The sequence below is a fragment of the Diadema setosum genome, chromosome 14 (genome assembly GCF_964275005.1).
Source record: "Diadema setosum chromosome 14, eeDiaSeto1, whole genome shotgun sequence".
Lineage (NCBI taxonomy): Eukaryota > Metazoa > Echinodermata > Echinoidea > Diadematoida > Diadematidae > Diadema > Diadema setosum.
The window spans coordinates 10,146,874-10,167,200 of NC_092698.1; the positions used below are offsets into that span (position 1 = coordinate 10,146,874).

General features: G+C 38.9%; 2 protein-coding genes across 2 annotated transcripts; both read right to left on the reverse strand.

Moving 5' to 3' along the window:
• Positions 1-1,813: 1,813 nt before the first annotated feature.
• On the reverse strand, positions 1,814-8,720 carry LOC140237924 (uncharacterized). The gene is made up of 5 exons (XM_072317854.1): positions 8,389-8,720; positions 7,370-7,523; positions 4,874-4,912; positions 4,266-4,343; positions 1,814-3,220 (listed from the first exon to the last, which is right to left on the reverse strand). Exons 1-5 carry the CDS (start codon positions 8,554-8,556, stop codon positions 2,241-2,243), a joined length of 1,419 nt encoding a protein of 472 aa, XP_072173955.1. The 5' UTR covers positions 8,557-8,720; the 3' UTR covers positions 1,814-2,240.
• A 7,675-nt stretch (positions 8,721-16,395) lies between these two features.
• LOC140237980 (uncharacterized) lies at positions 16,396-18,136 on the reverse strand. The gene is made up of 2 exons (XM_072317910.1): positions 18,039-18,136; positions 16,396-17,229 (listed from the first exon to the last, which is right to left on the reverse strand). The coding sequence occupies exons 1-2, from the start codon at positions 18,097-18,099 to the stop codon at positions 16,490-16,492; spliced, it is 801 nt and encodes a 266-aa protein (XP_072174011.1). The 5' UTR covers positions 18,100-18,136; the 3' UTR covers positions 16,396-16,489.
• Positions 18,137-20,327: the final 2,191 nt, after the last annotated feature.

The window sequence follows — 20,327 nt, forward strand, 5'->3', positions numbered from 1 at the left end:
TACAATGTTATGGCAATAATGAAATATGATATGTTATGTTTTAGCATTAAAGCAAAAGTTGTGGTATCAAAGCGATATTCTACTATTTCATTTGGTCAGTTCTTGACATGATTAAAAGTGAAATACCGTTGCCTATGGACGCTATTGATTTTGTTTGTTGCTGTTGATTCCATTTTGATTTGGTTGTTAATATTGTATTTTTGTGTCCTGCTTCGGAGCAAACGCAGTGGCGCAAAGTGAGCAATATCCAGAGAATAAAAAAGAGGCGTAATTGAGAGTGCAATATATGACGATCAACTTCGCTGGCTGCATATTGAATGTACCCGTTTTTTGATTGGTTGTCGGGAGCCAGTTGTGGAGGGGGAGGGGGCAGTGTGCAACCAATAGTCGCGATACAACCAGGGAGGTAAGCACCTCCCTGATAACACAACGCATGATTGGTACACATGTATTAGGAGTGTCCCGTTCTATCACCAGATCACAAGGAATAGACTTGCAGGTTTTCTTCATGTTATTACATTTTCTCTTATTTTTTTAAAGTAATATTACGCCTGCAACTTCCATGTAGACCTACTGCCTTATATTCTTTTACAAGGTCTGTTTTCAATGCATATTTGATTTAATAAGGAACTACTTCTCAAACTTGTTCAATCTCTCATTTTCAAGCGATTTCTTAAAGACGTGAAAAAAAAGACGAAAGCAAAAAAAAAAAAAAAGCTTGTTGGTTGCATGATGCTCACAGGAAGTAAGTAGCAGCACTTTTACCGCAATTAAGGAATATGTTGACTTTAAAATTAAACATCGTCTCTACCCGACTTACTAATGCTTTCAGCCAGATACCATCAATATGGTATCCTAAGCTGCTTAAAGCAGATTGCATCTTTAGAATTCATCCATACATAAGATCATAAATATGGGTCTAGTCTCTCTCACACAATCTTATTCTTTATCTCTTTCTCTCCTATCTTCCTCCTCCAGACTAGTTTGCATGTATGAACATATTTTCAAAATGCAATTAAATGTAGATGTATATTATATAACTATATATACATATATATATATATATATATATATATATATATATATATACCCTCACGCACGCACACACACACACACACACATATATATATATATATATATATATATATATATATATATATATATATATATGCACAATCGATATAATCTAAATGATGTCCCTTAACTAAATGTTTATACATATTCATTTCATTTCGTGTGTTGAATCTTGCATCTTCGTCAAATGTGTTAAATCTTCTACATGATAGAATGTGTTACAAGGCAGTGATTCATGTTTCATGATTTGGATATGAACAAAATGAACATGAATGTGTCTGTGTATCAGAGAAGTGAGATTACGTCAAATTTTACGAAACATGGATAAGTTTCCCCCGGATTTTAGGATACAAACACAAGCGTGAACATATCGACGAACACTCAGACTTACCCAAGTTTTGCTTTTTGTTTTTTACACCACAGTGATCACACATTTAAGATTGATACATTCCGTCCAAAATCAAACAAAACAATGATTATCATTCAGTGGAGGATCCAGAGAGGGCGCCCCTCTTTATTTTGTGTAAAACAATAGAAATAAAAAGAAAAATGGGGCGCGTGTGCCTCCCCCTTAAATTTTGTAAAGGCGCCTCCCCTTTACCATGTTTACAGAATTTGTGGATCCGCCCCTGTTAGTGCATAAGTGACAGAACAAAAAACAAACAAACAAACAAACAACCTCTCCATAGTTTTCGTCTCTCTACTCGTTCGTGGAAAAGATGACAGATTTGGCACATGATTATAATTGTAAGACACCTGGGCGTTTAAGCGTTTAATATCTTTTTCATTTCAATAGTGACAGGCTGATGACAAGCCACTTTGTAAATACACCTGATGAGATCTTGACATTGTAATCGTTTGACACATACACATACTATCGAAATGATAATTCCTTATCCTTCCCAGTGAAAATACACTCATTTTGTAGTTTAAAAAAAAAAGAAATTCGGGGGAGATGCTAAAAACAAAAACACTTCAACAAGTGAAATTTGCTCAACTGTGAGTTATTGTGCTGAAATCAACGACATAACATTATGTCATGTTGATGATTCTATGAAAAACAAGTGGTATTGTAACTAGCAGACAACAATGTGATGGCGATTCTTTTCATTTCGCTGGAAAGCGTTGGGCGGTTTTAATTATTTCTATGAAAATATTGAAATCGGTTAAGGTGTGTTCTTCCTCCTGTACGAGTCCTCGGCCAACGAGAGCCGTGGACGGGGTAGGCCCGGCTGTGAACCGACCGGCACCGCTCGGTGAGCAAGACTGACGCGAATGCGGTTAAGCAGGTCCCCCCGACGAGCGTCAGTAAAAGGATTATAGCGACGAAAGGAATAGGGACGAAATCCATGAGGTAACTCTTTTTCTTCGATCACCGTTCCCCCACCATTGTCGTTATCATTCTCGGTGGCGTCAATGGCCGTTGGCTCTTCGCTAACAGTTTGTTGATCATCATTATAATTGCCCTGGTTTCCATGATTGTTGACGCCCTCGTCTTCATGGTTGCCATGGTTACCTCCATTTGATTGATGGTTGTGATTTTGACCAGTGCCACTGTCAGTCTGTGGACTAGACGAAGTGCTTCCATGTGACGGTATTGTTGTATGTGGTTTCATATTTCCCTGTGACGTTGTTGCAGTGAGTGGTGCATTTACACGAGTTGACATCTCCATTTGTTGTTGCGGGTTGCCATGCGGTAGCATGGATTGTTGCTGCATGTCCCCATGTGGCGGCATGACCGTTTGTTGCTTAGGAGTTGGGTGTGGCTCCATGGCCGTTTGTTGCTTTGGAGTTGGGTGTGGCGGCATAGCCGTTTGTTTCTTTGTAGTTGCGTGTGGTGACATAGCCGTAGCGTGGATAGCAACGCCATGTGGTGGAATCGATGTCTGGGAGCTTTGCCCGCCCTCTTGTAGGAGATCAATGGCTTCATCTATGTCGTCAGCCGCGTTGTCCAAGAGTTGTTTTGCCATGTCCACTTGGCTACCACTCTCTGCTGATGTTGATGTAGGTTGTGGTGTTGGCAGCGAAGTTGTAGTCGATGGCGCTTTGGGCGTTGGTTCCGGTCTGACAGGAAAGAGCGACCCTAAGACGTTGCCAACTCCGATGGCGGTTTCGACCGCTGCCAGTCTGCTATTCAGCAGGTATTCTATACATAGGAGAGTTTGTCGGTTAATGGTCACGTCAATTCTAGTCGACACGAAGCAAAACTTCTGGAAATCGAATATAGATGATTGAAATTTCTCTTTTGACATCTTTGAAAAAATTTCTTTGCATTTTGATTTCCAAAGCATATAGCAAACATTGATGTGTTGACTTTGGACTGTGGTCCATGGGTTTTTCTTAAAGCCCAAGACTAGTTGTAGTTATATTACTTTAATGCCACTAAGTGGACTAAGTGGATGATAGACAGTTCAAATTCCCTTCTTTATCTGGTATTTGTGGATGCGCCCATATTCAACGACATTAACAAATCTGGCTGCAGCCTATGTAAGATAATGCAAGCCCACAAACATTCTACTGTCAAGCTAATCTTAGATTTGTAGGGTATATAATGGGGCAAAGGAGCAAAGAGTACAGCACTAGTTAAGAGTATTTATAAGCACATCTCAAAATTGGCTGTTTTCCGTAAACCATTGAATCAGAAAAAGGCTGACATAGTGACATTAACGTGCAGAAATACTGCTAATTTCTCATATCTCTTCACTTCCCACAAGTTCAGAACTCACGCCACTATTGTTGAAATTTAAAACAAAAACCAAACAAGCAAGCCAGTAACAACACCTCAAGCGACTGACTGTACCATCACTTGATTGCTTTTGCTTGTCTTTCGGGAGTGTCAAGAAGCTTACCCTGTTGGAAAGAACGCAGTGCCCCACAGTGTGATAAATACAGTATGAAACACAGTGTGAAATCTCTTTACATTGTTAAATTCGAACGTTTTAACAGTGTGAACACAATGCTAGTCATCAATTCACAGTGTGAAACAAAGCATTACTTTGTGAACTTGTGAACACTATATGAACACCACACCACAGTGTGAAATCATCTTCACATTGTTAAATTCGAGCGTTTTCACATAGCTAACTATGTGAACACACTGTGGGACACTTTGTTCTTTCCAGTAGGGTCGGCTTGAATGGAACTTGATTCATTGCCAGTTGGTTGTGAATTTGTAGTAAGTTTACTCTTACGACTTCTCATCAGTTCCTTGATGTTCTCGGCCAGGGTGAACAGTCGGGCGTTGATGTCATTCACCATCGATGCCAGCACTACAAAACAACACCAAGCAAGATCCCGTCATCATTTTCTTTTCTGAATTCATTTCTCAACTGCCATGGTTCTGCTACTCGAAGTATTTTGAGAAGAGCAGATGCGCACAATTTGGGATCGTAGAAACAGAACTGATGATGCGTCAGTAAGATGAGTGAACATTTTACGGGAAACATGAATTCTTACTTGCGACTATCGGTTGCAAAATTTGGCGCCATAATTATTCGATTGTTCATTTACTTGCTGTTGTTGTTACTTCCATCATTTATGAACAACTCAGTCTTTTCTTTTTTTTTTAAATCTTCTGTTCTTTCCTAAATCTCTGTTTAGATTTTTTTCAATCTCTTCTTTTTCCAAATTCGGTGAGTGTTCATATTCATAATCTGGACCCTGGTATTATTTTCAGCCTCTTTAAAGCATTTGAGTGAGTCAACATATGACAGTTAAAAAAAAGAAATGGAATGATTATTATGGTATTATGGAAGAGAGGTGACACGAATATCAAGTATAAACATAGCTATATACTCACTCTCTGCAGCCTCTCGGTCGATCCTGGCCTGGGCTGCATCTGTAACGTTCACATTAGATTTGTGTGAGAGAGCTGTAATACTGCTCCCATAAGGAGAATTTTGTCTCTTAAAGTTTACATTGATTTCTTCTTAATTTTGGATCACCAGTGTTCCATCGTATGTATGTTTGTTGATATTGTGTATTCTACTAGCTTTCATTTCAGTTCAACATGTACGAACAAATTTATGAAACTGTTCTTGCTATCAGTTTTGACGTCCGCGTTTTGTATATATTACGCGCTATCGTGTAGTCCCACCAAGAAGGAACTAGACAGGCGAGGTCCCACTCTATTTGCTGAAATTGCCACCGAGAGGAAGCCCGCAGAAGACCCCGCGTCTATCGCCGGTGAGTGTACCGTACGTCAAGAGGTCGCCTACCCTTCCCAGATGTCAAGTTCAGTGCCGCATGCCTTCTATTACCTTAACAATGAGTGCACCTCGATCACTTCACGTATTCTGTCAAAGAACTTTAAGGGGCACGTAACATCAGAGGTTCGGAGTTAACACTGGACGCAATATGCGTTACCAAGGAATGCGGTGTGTGGAGAAGTCGTGGATGTCGGGCATGTGCTAAACTGGGGCATGCAGGTTGCAGTGTGGATGTGTGATTATGTCTGCATAATTTTAGATTTTTATTCAAATTTTAGATTTTTATTTAAATATTGATTAATGGTTACAGAATTATTCATTAAACATGCTTATACAATGGTGATATACGAATAGATTTTTTTTTTCATGTATTGCTTTCTATACAGTATCGGTCCAGTGATTTTTTTTTTCTGATGTTTTGCAAAGTATATCTTTAGAATAAATAATTTGACAGTTTCGTTGTTTTGTTTTGTTTTGTTTTGGTTTTTTTTTTTTTTTTGGGGGGGGGGGCTTAAGTATATATATGAAGGATGCTGCGTAATACACCTTTATCTATACTCGGTGTTTGTTTTTTTTTTGTGTGTGTAAAATATGTGGTGCTATTTTTTGTGCAATATCGGTATACCTATTTGTACTTAATTGTGATTTCTTATGTGGATGTTATGTATGATCGTTCAACGTGTTCTATTTAAGTTGTAGGTATTTATATGTCATTGCAATGTATTTTAGTCTTCCTTTTGATATAATCAGTTTTTTATGAAAATCGAATGAAAATGAAAATGGAGTCTTGCGGGAAAACTATCTCGATGAAAGTGACTGCTATAGAACATTTACTGTTTCTTGGGAACGTGAAAGGTATGTTATTAATCTTGAAAGATCTCGGAAAGGACATTTATGGTATGACTCTGCTATCACGATCCGTCAAGACAAGGAATAATGACACACTTCAAACAGCTATTCTTGCACATATCAACAGCTATACGTAGCGATCTCTTTATGTTTACGCCATATGATAAAATGTGCAATAGAAGTTGCATGGCGGAGACGGGGGTATTTTCAGACTACACTGATTTGAAGACGGTAAAGTCAGGTACAGTCAAACCTGCCTTAGCGGCCACCTGTCTATAGCGGCCACTGAAAAATCCCCCCGAGAGAAAAGCCCTGTTAAAGACCCTGTGTATAGCGGCCACCTGTCTGACGCGGCCAGCGGCCACAAATTTTGTTTCCCGCGGTAGATTTTAACCTGTCTATAGCGGCCACAGAGCCGGTAATTCAGCGTGTTTTTCTGACTTGTGGCCGTGCCAGACATTCATGGGCAACTTTCAGTGATCGCCACCGCTGCAATCGTCACTTATTCAGTCATAATAATGCACTAGTGTTAAGCTTTCTTCACGACTGTACAACATGCTACTATAATGTATATGCAACAATTCATGAACACCGGCATTGTTCAATGCATGAAACACACGTGTGCATACGGACGCATGTACATGTACACTAAGTACATATTATACCTATGCGATGTATACAGCGATGATACATGTACATGCATAGGCAATGCACACATATAGTTGGATAACCTGTCTATAGCGGCCACCTGTCTATAACGGCCACTTTTTTTCGTTTCCCTTGGGTGGCCGCTATAGACAGGTTTGACTGTATATTGATCTTGTCCTTCGCGTTTTCATATGGTCATATTTACCAAGTGTCTTTATTTTCAGGCTTTTATATACGAATACCATACATGTAATTGCTGATATCACAGTCAGTCAACATGAGATTGAACTTGCATGGGCTACCGTAAAAAGAGGCTTCAACAATACTTTGAAGACAATCGATTTATGTGCAAAAAGACTGCATTATTACAAAAAGACATAAAGCGTTCTACTTTGCGATGTGTCGACAAACCTAGATACTACCACGTTCAAGATTATTGTCCAGACAATAATCGTTGTCCAAATAATGAGTTATCTATAATTTCATAATTGTCATTGTAAAAAGAAAAAGTGATGTTTCCCTTGCGTGTCGAAATAAGAGACAAGACTAATCAATAATCGTTTAATCATTGATATTAGGTCGAAACTCACCGTCTACTGCATCGTCGTCATCACCGTTCCCATTTATTTGACCTTGACCGTGACTGTGACCGTTGTCATCGTCGTCGAGATGCATATCTTTGTCTCTCCTAAGGAAATGGACCATTGCCTCCTTGACGTCAAGACGGTACGACGACGGGTCGATCTGTATCATCGCGTAAATAGATTTATAAGGATATCACGTGCTGCGGGGTTTTGTGGGTTTTTTCAACCTTTCTAATGTTATCTGACTTGAGGGTCAAATTAATAAAAGAAAATGGTCAATTGACAAATGGATAATGAGTAATGTATCTTACGTGGGGAGTTTGAAATAAATATAAGGAAATTGCAATAAAAATTTGATGAAACAGTTTCAATAGACACATTCTTGCTTTTTCTTCTTTCACTTTGTTGTTACGCTGCGTTTCCTCCGACTCTACTATTTGTGGACAAATTGATGTAAATTTAATGAACGAACAAATTAATGGATAATGCAAAAATGGTAATGAATAATGTAAATAACAAATATCCTTTCACACTACGTTTCTGCCTCTCTCTTTTTTTTTTTAAAGTCTATAAAAAGCAAGCAGTCCGTAATTCTACCCTAAAACCGTTGAAAATTCGACCGCCAGCTACATGTAAAACCTATGCTTTTGAGTGTGGTCGAATCTTGGTGCAAGATTTTACATTAATGAGTGTTCGAAGGACCCTGAGATTATGTAAATTTAGTACACTAGATCGAACAACATATGAGTAAAGGTGATGAACAATTGTTAATCAGGAAGAAAAACGAAACAGTACTCCACCATGTCCACGAAGTTACGCATTTTATGGGCTCATAACATGCTCAGGGTTAAACATGATTGGAGAAAGAGAAGGGCTGACTAAATGAATTTGTCGCTTTCGGGGCGTGCCAGGAGTATACAACACACGTTAAATGCTTGAGTCAAGTGCACATCCAACGTTACACATCAGCGTAAGTTTACGGAATGTCGATGCATCTTCAAGAAAGACAAGCAATGTTTGCCTACCATATCTGCACTTCTTCGACTACGGTCGGGTCGTTGCTCGTCCTTGATCTCCAACGTTGCCATATACGCCTTGGCCTTGACATCGCACACATTGTAGGCGAGCACCGCTAAGACAAACCAAAGGCAAGCCGGAGACATGATAAAGTTTTGTCTTCTTCCTTTCTTCATGTTCTTGATGCTTCAATGTCTTTTGAATGTTTGCTGCTTATGATATCGCGCCACCTTCAGCATGCAAATGCCCGACTGGGTCTGACGCTATGCACGAACAGATGATGGATATACCGAAAACACAATCTTCATGCAAATATGAGCAGGCTTCATCCATACAGGAGGACTGCCACTTTGCCCTGTACACAGCATTGTACAGAAATACAGAAATTTATGCACACGTCTTTAACAAAGCTTGCACGTGACAATTACAAGGCATGCTTTAGCTGTTTAGCTTTGCCCGACATGGTAACAACTATGCATACAAACGACATTCCTAACATTTAAATGCATTCAAGATGTACATAGTAGCCCAGTACTCTCACAGCAAGGAGAATATTCATAAATTCCAATACTAATGGTCTCTGTACTAACATCATGTCGAGGTCGATCCTCAAATGCTTTGCTCTCTGTAGTCACATTTGTCACTGCACGCTGGTGACATTCCTTGATGAGGCATGGTAGGATTTTGATAATCAGGGGGAGAATGCTAGGTCAGGGAGACGGTTGTATGTATAAAGGGCTCCCGCTCCTTATCATATGGGCCCTATTTTGGAAACTATGATATGTTATCACTTTCGTTTGTCTGATGACAAGACGTTAAAACAGCGTCACCGGGAATAGATAACATGCTGAAAATACAAGCATTTCTTTTGTCCTTTTTTGTGACCTTTGCCATGCGAGATTCTGGTATATGAGGCCTGACAATTAACCGTACGCATGGCATCTTGTTAGCAATTTAGATTTTGCTATTCATGATATGACATTTAATGTCGTGGCACAATTCTTATAGGTGTATTGTCGTACACTTATAGTAACTTAAACTTAAAATGCACTTAAGGCCGTGTCACACCATTCCGGGCAAGCTACGCGGGCTTGTGGCGAGGAGGTAGTTTCCACCACGTAGAAGATTTTCAGCGGGCGAACAAGAAATGTTTGCAATTTTCATTCATGCCTTGTCATACCGTACGGGGAAGTTTTGCGGCTTGATTTGCGGGGAAATAAATTTACTCCCCGGAGCTCTCCGCAGTTGGTCCGCACCTGACAGTATCTAGCGTGTAGTTGGCCGGAGGTGCTCACGCAAGTCCGATTTAACCGCAGCCAAGTTTTGAGCATGACCAAAACTTTTTCCGGGTGAGTCGCGGGAATGCCCGTAGAGGTCCACGCAGAACGCCAGTAGGAGGCCCTTACCGGCAGCACTTCCCAGGCAACTCCCACGCAGGCACTTCGCAGTCCCGTATGCAGCCAAGATAATGAAATTCTGTGGGATTTCAGACATTCCATTAGAGGAATTCCTTCACTGAGTTGTCAGCCTCCATGCGACTGGTACAAAGGTCACACAGTATACTCGCAAGTATGATTTAAGTAGAACGCGTTCAGCAAGTAAGACACATGCGCTGACTCGCTCAAGTCCTTTTCCGCCCTCAGGAATGTCCGGTATGCTAGAAAATCCCTACACGTAACAAGCCCGAGCAGCTTGCCCGGAAAGGTGTGACAGGGCCTAAACACGGTTGCGGGTAATATGCGTGCGCACCTCCGGGCGACTACTCTGCCCTACTTTGGCAAAAGGAAGCAAGTGACATACCATCCGAATTTGAGTTATTGGTGTTTTCATAATTCACATAATGAGCTCTTCTTCCAGGCCAAATTTCATGCAGAAACACTCATCCTACTAAGAGATATGTTAGATATCATGAGTGTCCATTGACGTCAGTGTAAATGACAGACACATTTTGCTCTTTTACGAGAAATGTCACTTTTGTCACTTGCTTCCTTTTGCCAAAGTAGGGCAGTACTGTTGAGATACATGCTAGGTACTGTCATGTGCGGATCATCCTCCGGGTAGTCAAAAATGCTCTTTGCAAGTCGCACGCAAGGCTTGCCCGGAAAGGTGTGACACGGCCTTTACAGTTGCATGCATGTAAGAGACACTGCCTAGCAAAACTCTTTACTCTTTACCAACAACAACTCGATTGGGTCTATTACAATTTCCTAATATTTTTTTTTTAATCTGGCCAAGAGAATGTGATAATTTAGTGTGGGGTTGAAGAAAAATTAAGTCCGCAGTAAATGAAATTCAAATCTCCATTTGTTTGCAAATATCGGTATCGAATATTACTCTCTAGTAAATGTAATTTTCCTCTTAAAGACTGCCTTCGACCTTTTCATCTACCATCTGAAATGTTCTCTAACTTATGGGCATGCTTATAGAATGTCTGCCTCGTTTTCTTTTCTCCTCGGAGAAAGAGAACACTCCACCTGTGCATATAAATCTGTTTCCATATCTTTCGAACAAAAAAAAAAACCAAAACATTAATGTGAATAAATGATATCATGCGTAAAAAGAACACCAGCTAAACACGGTGGCTTGGTAGGTAGCATGTGCCTGCCTAGCAATCAAGAAGCCTGGGTTTGAGCCTATTTCAATAAAATACCTTGTCTTATTATGGCATACCCCCTGGTAAGAAGGAAAAAACTGTCCCTCAGACAGGATATCAAATGAGGATCCCATTTGGGAGGCAGTCGACTCTTTCACGAAAAAAAAAAAGGATCCAATTTTACAGAAAAGGGTGCAACCTCGATGAAGTGGTCCGTCCGCCACACGCCGAGGAAGACGAGCGAAAAATACCGGCACCTTGTGATTCGCAACAACTGTCTCAACAAACGGTATCAACCCGACCAGCCATGGCTTAGGAACAAACAAAATAACGAAGTTTGTATTCAAATTTGTGAACGTCTTCAACTGAATAATTCAGCATTCTTTCCACCTTACAATTACATATCCACGGATGGAATTCGTTTTTCTCGTAGTGGTTGTTGCTAGGTCGCGCAAGCTTCGAGCAAAGATCGCGTGATCTTAATCGTTGCTATGGAGATAGACTCAGTTAAATGACGCGGGCATATTGGATACATAATCAAACCAATTACCGGACAGCATACAGGGTTTACTGAAAAATATTGACATGCAGGGGCATAAACTGCACTTTCTTCATACACTGTATATTGAAACTTCTTTCAATGATTAGCCGTGATAGCATGGCCATCAAGGTTGAAGTATCTTTCGACGTTGCCTTTCAGAAGTAATCTATTCTTTTACCACAAGTATCATACTGACATACCTAATTTAGGTGAACGCCAAACCAAAATTTCCCAATCTGTTGCCTCAAACAACAACTAAAGGCACACCAGACAAGATAATAGAAACATTACCATGACGTCAAAGAACAATAAATGGATGCAACCCAAAACGCTCCCCCTAAAAAAATAAAAAAAAAATAATAATTAAAAACAAAAAAATATATATATATATATGTATATATATTATGCTTTATGAGGGCGTTTTGGAGTTGAACTCATAAGTGAGAAGAGTCATCTCACTGACAAAGCTTAGAATTCCCTTTGCCATGTTTGCAGTAATCACGTTATCTGGATTAAATATGTTTGTTTTCACCGTCCCTTTCAGCAACTTAGAGCCATTATCTCATTTCTTTCATTTCGCTTTGAGCATTTTCTTTTATAAAGATACAGGTAAATCTGTACCCGTCTTGTTTCGAAAATATCATTCCAGCTGACAGGATCTTCTTCCTGTCAGTGAGTTGATAACGGTTTTATTTTGTTTTGACATGGTGAGAGAACATGCAAGTTCTGCTGGGTCGAGGGGAAGGTGCATTCCAATGTCTTTTGTTAAACATTTCAGTACTTTGGCAATGATTGACAGATGAGGTCATCTCAAAAATATCAATATTGAATGGTTTGGAAGGATTTCTTGTGGGCTTTGCCAAGTAATCTGAAGAAAAATAGAAGAAAAATCGTTAAAAATGTATGGAATGTTTCTAGATATTCGTTTTACCGCAAAAGTGATGTTGAGGGTATCATAAATCAACACAAATCAACGTGCATTTGGATTTCAGGGCCCCTTTAACATGATCAAACATTGTTAATCGTATCATAGTCAATGACGAACAGGACTTACTCTGACGTGGCCCAACATCGCAAAATCTTATGCACGCAACTTGGATTCCAAATTTTGAATGTATTTAGTGCAGACAGGTGAAATGTAAACCTCGTTACTCTGTCCTAGGGAAACTATATGATGATTTTTTTTTTAATACACTAGAAATTTTGCCTTTTGTCCTCCTACCTGACCTTGTAAGACTGCAATTCATTGATTAGCCCTGATGAAGAGAATTTCTTACCAATCACCAGAATATATGGTATCTTATTGAAATCAATTTATTACGGGACTGAAACGAAGCAAGACAGTCACAATATATTGTTCCAGTAAACCAGAAATGTATCGCCAAAGAAGAAACAAAAGCCAAACTCTGGAACCATTAAATGTTGATGTATTGGTATTGCGCTCACAAAAATCGGTTAAATGTCTTTGCTCGGTCACCAATAAGAACGTTTTCAGTCAGTGAAATTTTAAATTGACTTCTTACTAAAGAGTGTACAAGAAGCTTAGATGTGTGTCTTTGATGTGGTCAATACAGTAAGACTAACATCTAAAAACAGACTGGACAGGGGCAGGAGTAGTCTTACAGTTTAAAGGACAAGTTCACCTTCATAGACATGTGGGTTTAGTGAATGCAGCAATATTAGTAGAATACATCAGTGAAAGTTTGAGGAAAATCGGACAATCCGTTCAGAAGTTTTTTTTTTGTTTTGTTTTTTTGTTTTTTTGGAGTTTCTGCTCAGTCACGGCTGGATGAAAAGACTACTATAGCTTGTGATGTCACATGTGTACAACGTTATAAAGAAAGAATAAAGAAAATTCAACATATTTCCATTTTTCTCGCATAACAAAAGAACACTCGACTTCTCTCTTTCAGAAGGCAGGGGGAGTAATATTACCCTTAACATACGTCAGTAACAAGTCGAAGAAATGTGCACTTTATTCAAAAAGTAAAGTTTTGTGAAATTCCCTTTTTATTTTCCTTATATCGTTGTACGCATGTGACATCATACACTGTAGTAGTCTTCTTATCCAGCAGTGACTGCGCAGATATTTAAAAAATTAATAACTTTTGAACGGATTGTCCGATTTTCCTCAAACTTTCACTGATGTGTTCTACTAATATTGCTGCATTCTCTCAATCCTTATGTATATGAAGGTGGACTTATCCTTTAACTATGGAGCGTAGTTAACTATAGCTTTGAATAGAAATGTAAGTTCAACCATGGAGCTGGTAGCTCCATGGTTCACTAGATATGAAGAAGTTTTGAAATAGACATTTGAAAGAAGGGTACTTTTGGTACAAAAGGACATTTGGGGGCAATACTTTATATTATTTTCATCAAGCCAATTCCTCTTATTTATTCAAGATATATACCAGAAGACTCTCACTTTGTTGCAAGGTAATGTAAATGTGGGTCATTATCACCTTAAAGGGAAGGTAAACCCAAAGAGCAATGTGGATTGCGTGAAAGCAGCAACGTTAGTAGAACACATCAGTGAAAGTTTGAGAAAAATCGGACAATCGATGCAAAAGTTATGAATTTTTAAAATTTTGGTGTTGGAACCGCTGGATGAGGAGACTACTAGAGGATATGACGTATGAGTGGACAACAATACAAAGAAAATATAAAGGATATTCAACAAAAATTCACTTTTCTAGAATTATGAAAGAGCAGTGGACCAACCGCTTTCAGAAAGCAGGGGGAATAATTGCTACCCTTAACATATGTCAATATCAAGTTGATGGAATTTGTAATTTTCATGAAAAATGGATTTTTGTAGTATTTTCTTTATTTTCTTCATATTGTAGTTCACTCATACGTCATAACCTCTAGTAGTCTCCTCATCCAGCGGTTCCAACACCAAAACTTTAAAATTCATAACTTTTGCATCGATTGTCCGATTTTCTTCAAACTTTCACTGATGTGTTCTACTAATGTTGCTGCTTTCACTCAATCCACATTGTTCTTGGGGTTTATCTTCCCTTTAAATCAAAAGGTAGCATGAAACTTGACCTTGTCATAATCGTTAGTTATGATTTATGTATACGAACCAGTGCATAGTGAAATCAATCCATTTACAGCTTTACATATACATGTAAACTACTATTTTATGTATAACAAAAGGTTTCTACTCGGAGTCTACGAAAATATATAGTTCAGAACAGGAGTAATTAAGGAAACTCCCTTAAAGACGTTGTTTTAACGAATTTTCGCCCATAGGGCTTTGTCAAGTGAATGGCACATTTTTCTTCAAAATAAAATCTGTTTGTGTGTTTTTATTGTTCCATATTCCACATTTCAACAAATACATAAAACAAACATCACAATACAAAAGCATGGATGAATTGTCAAGTACAGCTTATAAGATAATAAAAAAAAAACATGTGGAATATGAGGAATCTACATAGAAGCATTGCTTGTAGGGTGTAGATTCCATTGACTTGATAAAGCCCTAGGGTGAAAATTCGTTAAAACAACGTCTTTCACGGAGTTTCCTTAATTACTACTGTTGTGAAATATAATTATATATAAATATATATATATATACATATATATATATATATTCAAGTATGTTTATACGAAAGAGAGAGAGAGAGATTTTGTACCGTGTTATATATGTATGTCGGTATGCATGAATGAAAGATGCGTGTGTGTGTGTGTGTGTGTGTGTGTCAACTTTCATGCCCGATTACTCCCTTTCGTTCATCAATCGTAAGCACGCATACACAAAACGATTTGTAAAAAAAAAATGAACTCGAGAGAACGGTTTTATTCTTTGACACAAAGAGCTTTTTCAGCACTCGCAGAAGAGCCATGGAACAATATTGATACGAGACATTATATCAGACTGCGATAATGGTTGAGAAAACCATAGAGTCGAACCTGAAAAAAAAATGAAATGCTTGTAAGATGTAGCAAGCTTTGGTTATCACAAATTCAGAAATACTGACATTCTGGCACTGCAAAGATTTTTCAATTTTTCAATAGGAAGTGATGACTTTTTTCAGTTTAACTAAGCCACCGACGAAGTCTTTTATTTGCACGTCGTGAAGACGAGAGGGATTAAATTCTTCAGACATTGTTCTCGGTACCTTTATGATCTACACTGCAGTGTTTGTTATGTCATCTTTCGCAAGAAATTGTGTCCAAAAGCTAGAAACTTTTTCTTTTAGATGACAGAATAGGTTTCCACTGGATGTGTGGAATCTTCCGTACAAGGGAGAAACAGCAACTTTTTTTATTACTTTTCATCATCTCAAATTAGCTAGCCCCGTCTTCAAAAGAAGACGGAAAGTAAAGGTTTTCCATTTGACAAATATTGCCTTGAAATATAATTCAAATCCTACAAGTTCCCTTCTTAATTCTAGACTTGTAAAGTCCATGAAACCTTAGAACAGGGAGGTGGGGGGGGGGGGGGTTCTTCCACCTCCCTGCTTAGAAGAAGTCACGGCAATTTGTTCTGGTTTACTTAATTCCAATCAGGGAGGTCCTTATTTCTTCCACCTCCCTGTTCCAATTAAACAAATTCCACCTTGACTGATTTCCACAATACAGCATACGGGATACAAGACATTAATGCATCGGGATGATAATTGTGGACGGAGAATAATCACATGTAATGCTTGGAGCAGCAATTGGGTAATATATGCCATCCATATATTATATAAATCATTATACATGATAAAATAAACGCTTTTCGATATGGCAGGGAGTGTAAAAGGCACTATGATGACATAGTAATCGTTAGTCATTTAAAACAAATCTATTTCTTCAGCAACGACAACAAAAATATTTCCTTGGTCGATTCCAAACTGCATTCTTTTTTTTTTTTTATAGAAATGGTCCCTTTCAACACAATATTTACCAAGTTAATATTCTCATTTGATGAACGGCGCATTATTAAACACAATAGTCCCATTTTTATACAGCTTATCTATACCGCTCCAGTCGCCTTGGTTCTAACGGTTTCTGGAATGTTGGCTGCTGTAGCGTCTGGTGGTAGTGTCGTCGATAACATTAACACTACCTCTTCTCCTTTCGTGTTACTGCCATGACTTGCGACACTAGAGACCGCCGATGGCTCACCTGTCCCCGTCATTGTCAATTTCTGCTCTTGCGTTGTTGTTTCTTTCGCTGTCGTCTCTTCGGAACTTTCCGTCGTAGGCACCATAGATGCCTCTGCGTAAGTCGGCGGTGTGGTGGTCGAAGTTGTCTTCGCTGTCGGTGGTTGTTGCACCGTAGTGGGGATCGAGTGGATGGACCACTGATCATCTCCCTTCTCTGACGTCGGCACTGGAGTTGAAGACTTTTCAATGACGTAATGGCAAACGAGTTTGGTCACCACTGGCTTGGCTGTCGGTGGGGGCGAGTCTATGATGAAAGTGACCGTCTCACTCGCCGGCTCGGTGGTGATAGCTGTGCTAGTGGTGGAGGTTGTTGCTTTCGTCGACGTTCGCTCATTCTGGCTCGTTGTTGAGGGCGTAGCCGTTGTCTCGATATACCCTCCATTGTCTCCCTTTAAATTCTCGCCACCGAGAGTTATCTCCTCGGGCTCGTGGTCGGCTTCGTTCTCGGGATATTCAAGGTGGGTGGTCTCATCACCGCCGTGGGCGTATTGTTGTTGTGACGCAAAGAGGTAGTTGATTTGATCCTGGAGGTAATCCAAAACTGGAACTGAAAACACGAAAAGAGAGAAGAGAGAAGGTCCAAAGTGGAAATGATAGATAACTGAGAGAAAGTTGATTAGTCGAAAACAGGAATCGGAATTGATGCAAGGGTAAGATCTAAGCTTAAAATATTATTTGAATCATTTACAAATATGGATGAGAAAGAGTTTAATAAAGATCGTTAAGAAGGGAGAGAAAAGAAGGAGAGAGGAGAGGGAGAGGAGAGGGGGAGAGAGGGGGGAGGGGTGGAGAGCGCGTGGGAGCTTGCCTGTAGTTTGAATCAAATCCGTTCAGATAGGCATTACGCATGAAATAATGATTGAACAGAAACACTAAACGAAAAATCTGGAATCTATTTACATGAACCAATAGGAAGAACATGATTGACCGAAACAGAAAACAAACGGACAGAAAGGCACCAAAAAGATGGCGCTCAACTGAGAAAAAAACAAACAAACATATAAAGTGAAAAAAACAGATAGACAACAATTGAAAGAGAAGGATTCAAAAACAGGAAGCGAAGAGTTATATTGGAAAAACAAGGACAATGTCCGATATCAGAATTGAAATGTGTCAAGAAAAACGAGAGAAAAACATCATCGATGCAGTCCTTTATGTATCTCTGATTTCCTTCTTCTTTCAAACTGATCTATAGCTTTGGTAACCACTTTTTCATCTATATTTTGATAAACAGGCCTATCTTATAACAATATTAAAAAAAAAACAAGTACTTAGATTGACGACAAGAAACGCCTCGAACGCAGAACAAAGCATGTCCCTCACATGTCCCTCATTCGATTCTTGAAAAGAACGTACCTAAGTTTTCTAGCTCGATCAATCGCTGTTCAAAACTTTGCAATGAGTCCATCATCGTCATCAGCTTGTCATTCACATCTGAAGGAAAAGAAAAACGTAAGTGGCATCAGTCTCGTTCCCCGCAGATTTACTGGTTATATTAAAGGGATGGTCTACAGTTTCGGTTGAGTTGGGGCTTCAGGTTTCCAACGTTTTTTATGATGATTTTTTTTTTAAAGATAATGAGAAACTTCTCATGGAATATGAAGAAACCTATAATTCTAAGAGGAATCAAAATTTTGTTTAATGAAAATTGGTTAAAAAATGGCTGAGATATCCAAAACAAAGCAATCCTAACAAAAGGTGTGACCCGTCTTTATTATATGGCTTTGTTTTACTTTTCTTTTTGGACATCTCAGCCATTTCAAAACCGTTTTTCATCAAATAAACTTTGATTTCCTCTGAGAATTGTATGCTCTTTAACATTTCATCTTGTGGTTTCTAAGTATCTCAGAAAAAAAAGTTAAAAGCTAAATCCTCACCTCAACCAAATCTATAGCATTCCTTTAACCACAAGTAATCAAAAATTATAAATATCCCATTCAGATGATCATAAATTTTCGACAGTAGCATTGCAACGTCATTTCTACGTAAATGACTGCGTCTTCGAAAGCCATGAACATGAATGGAAGTAAATAATTGGTCTTTTTCATCTACGTCACTACATATCCAGTGACGAGGTTCATTAGAAACTGTTGCAAAATGCGTGGTGTAATTTTGTATTGTGAGGGACATGCTTTGTTCTGCGTTCTAATCGTAGGCACAAAGTGATGCCTAGATTGCAAAAGGTTTATCGCATTATCATAAACAAGATTATACCAGTAGCACAGACATTGCGATGTCATTTAAGTCATTAAAGCGCAATTACACACCATGTTTAAGTTATCTTCAATAGAGTATAAGAGCAATAATAAAGTAATAGATAAATGATAGTGGTTTCATCACAATCGGGCATGAATAAAAAAAAAAAAGGTTAGATTGGGAAATTTACATATTCTAACTAATCAGTGACACTATTATGGACAACCACACCTTCAAATTAACACAGGTGACATTGAATTTTACATAATCTTCATGAATATTCCTGTTTCTTTTGGTATGAAGTCTATAAAAGTAAGATGTATCCTTTGCGTGAAGTCATCGTGGTCTTGTAGTAAAATCAGTAACGATGAATTTTAGTAGTAGTCGCAGCTGCCAAATCATCGATGAACACACGATTTTGTTAGTTTTGCGAAGAGAGCCACTGGGATGGTTGTCATCACCATCAGTGGCAGCAAAATTATCGATTTCCCGGTTTTCATTTAGTCTTGTTGTTATGCATCTATTTCATTTTACTTATCGCTATTTCTCAACATCCACTTGAGTCTTTGGTATCTTTACTATTAAGCCAGTTCGGGGATCCAGTTTGCGCATGAGGAGAAAATGGTCATTGTACTGAGCGACAGGTTGGTTTTTAAATTCACTTAGATAAGCATCTGTGATGGAATTATTAATTATTGATGGTGCCTGGCAGTATATCCACCTGACAGCAAGCCTGGTATTTGGCAATGTTAACAGAAAAAAAAAAATAATGCATTCAACAAAGCACAATGAAATTGATGCTTCCCAACAGGCGCGGAGGAGCACCCCAATTTTCATCTCATTATCGCCCCGTTCTATTTGAATTTCCAACTGGCATCCACGGCTGCCCGAAACGGTGTGCATGAAAAAGTCAAATCTTTACCTTCTCCTTGTGCCGCTATGCGTGCCGCTAGTAAACCCAAACTTCATACACTATCTAAGTTTTTAAAAACCTTCCTTTTGATGAAAAAATTTTGAAATTTGTTGCTCTAGAACTTGAGATATTAAAGCGTTTTGAAAATCACCTCTCGCAAAACATGCTCTCTGTTTTTTTTTTTTCCGACTGGACTATGGCCGGGCTCCAATGTGTCCGAATTTGGCAAAATAAGTTCATCAGGCCTCAATCCATATATGGTGAAAGTTTTCGCTTGGTTCCACCTGTACTTTTTGAGAAATCAACTTGTTTCTACAGGGTTTGGAATAGAAAATTGTAGTCAGCGAAACAATTGAAAATGACGTCATTTCTTTTCCCGTAATATTGGGCATGCGTGGTACATGAGATTCAGGATTTCGTGCTTATTGTTGGTTTGCATGTGACGCAGTCAATTTTGCTGAGTGTCGCACGGCGGTGACTGCTAAGCTGCTGCCGCGCACGCTGCATGCAGCAATGCGTTGTGTGTGCTGTGACAT

Bases quoted from the DNA above. Each gene is read 5' to 3' on its own strand.
- LOC140237980 (XM_072317910.1), bottom strand. From the start codon at position 18,099: ATGACGATGATGGACTCATTGCAAAGTTTTGAACAGCGATTGATCGAG. The intron at 17,230-18,038 runs GTACGTTCTTTT...TCGTGTTTTCAG, and splicing joins GATCGAGCTAGAAAACTTAG to TTCCAGTTTTGGATTACCTC.
- LOC140237924 (XM_072317854.1), bottom strand. From the start codon at position 8,556: ATGAAGAAAGGAAGAAGACAAAACTTTATCATGTCTCCGGCTTGCCTT. The intron at 4,913-7,369 runs GTGAGTTTCGAC...TGAACGTTACAG, and splicing joins TGACGACGATGCAGTAGACG to ATGCAGCCCAGGCCAGGATC. The intron at 3,221-4,265 runs GTAAGAGTAAAC...TCCTATGTATAG, and splicing joins CAAGGAACTGATGAGAAGTC to AATACCTGCTGAATAGCAGA.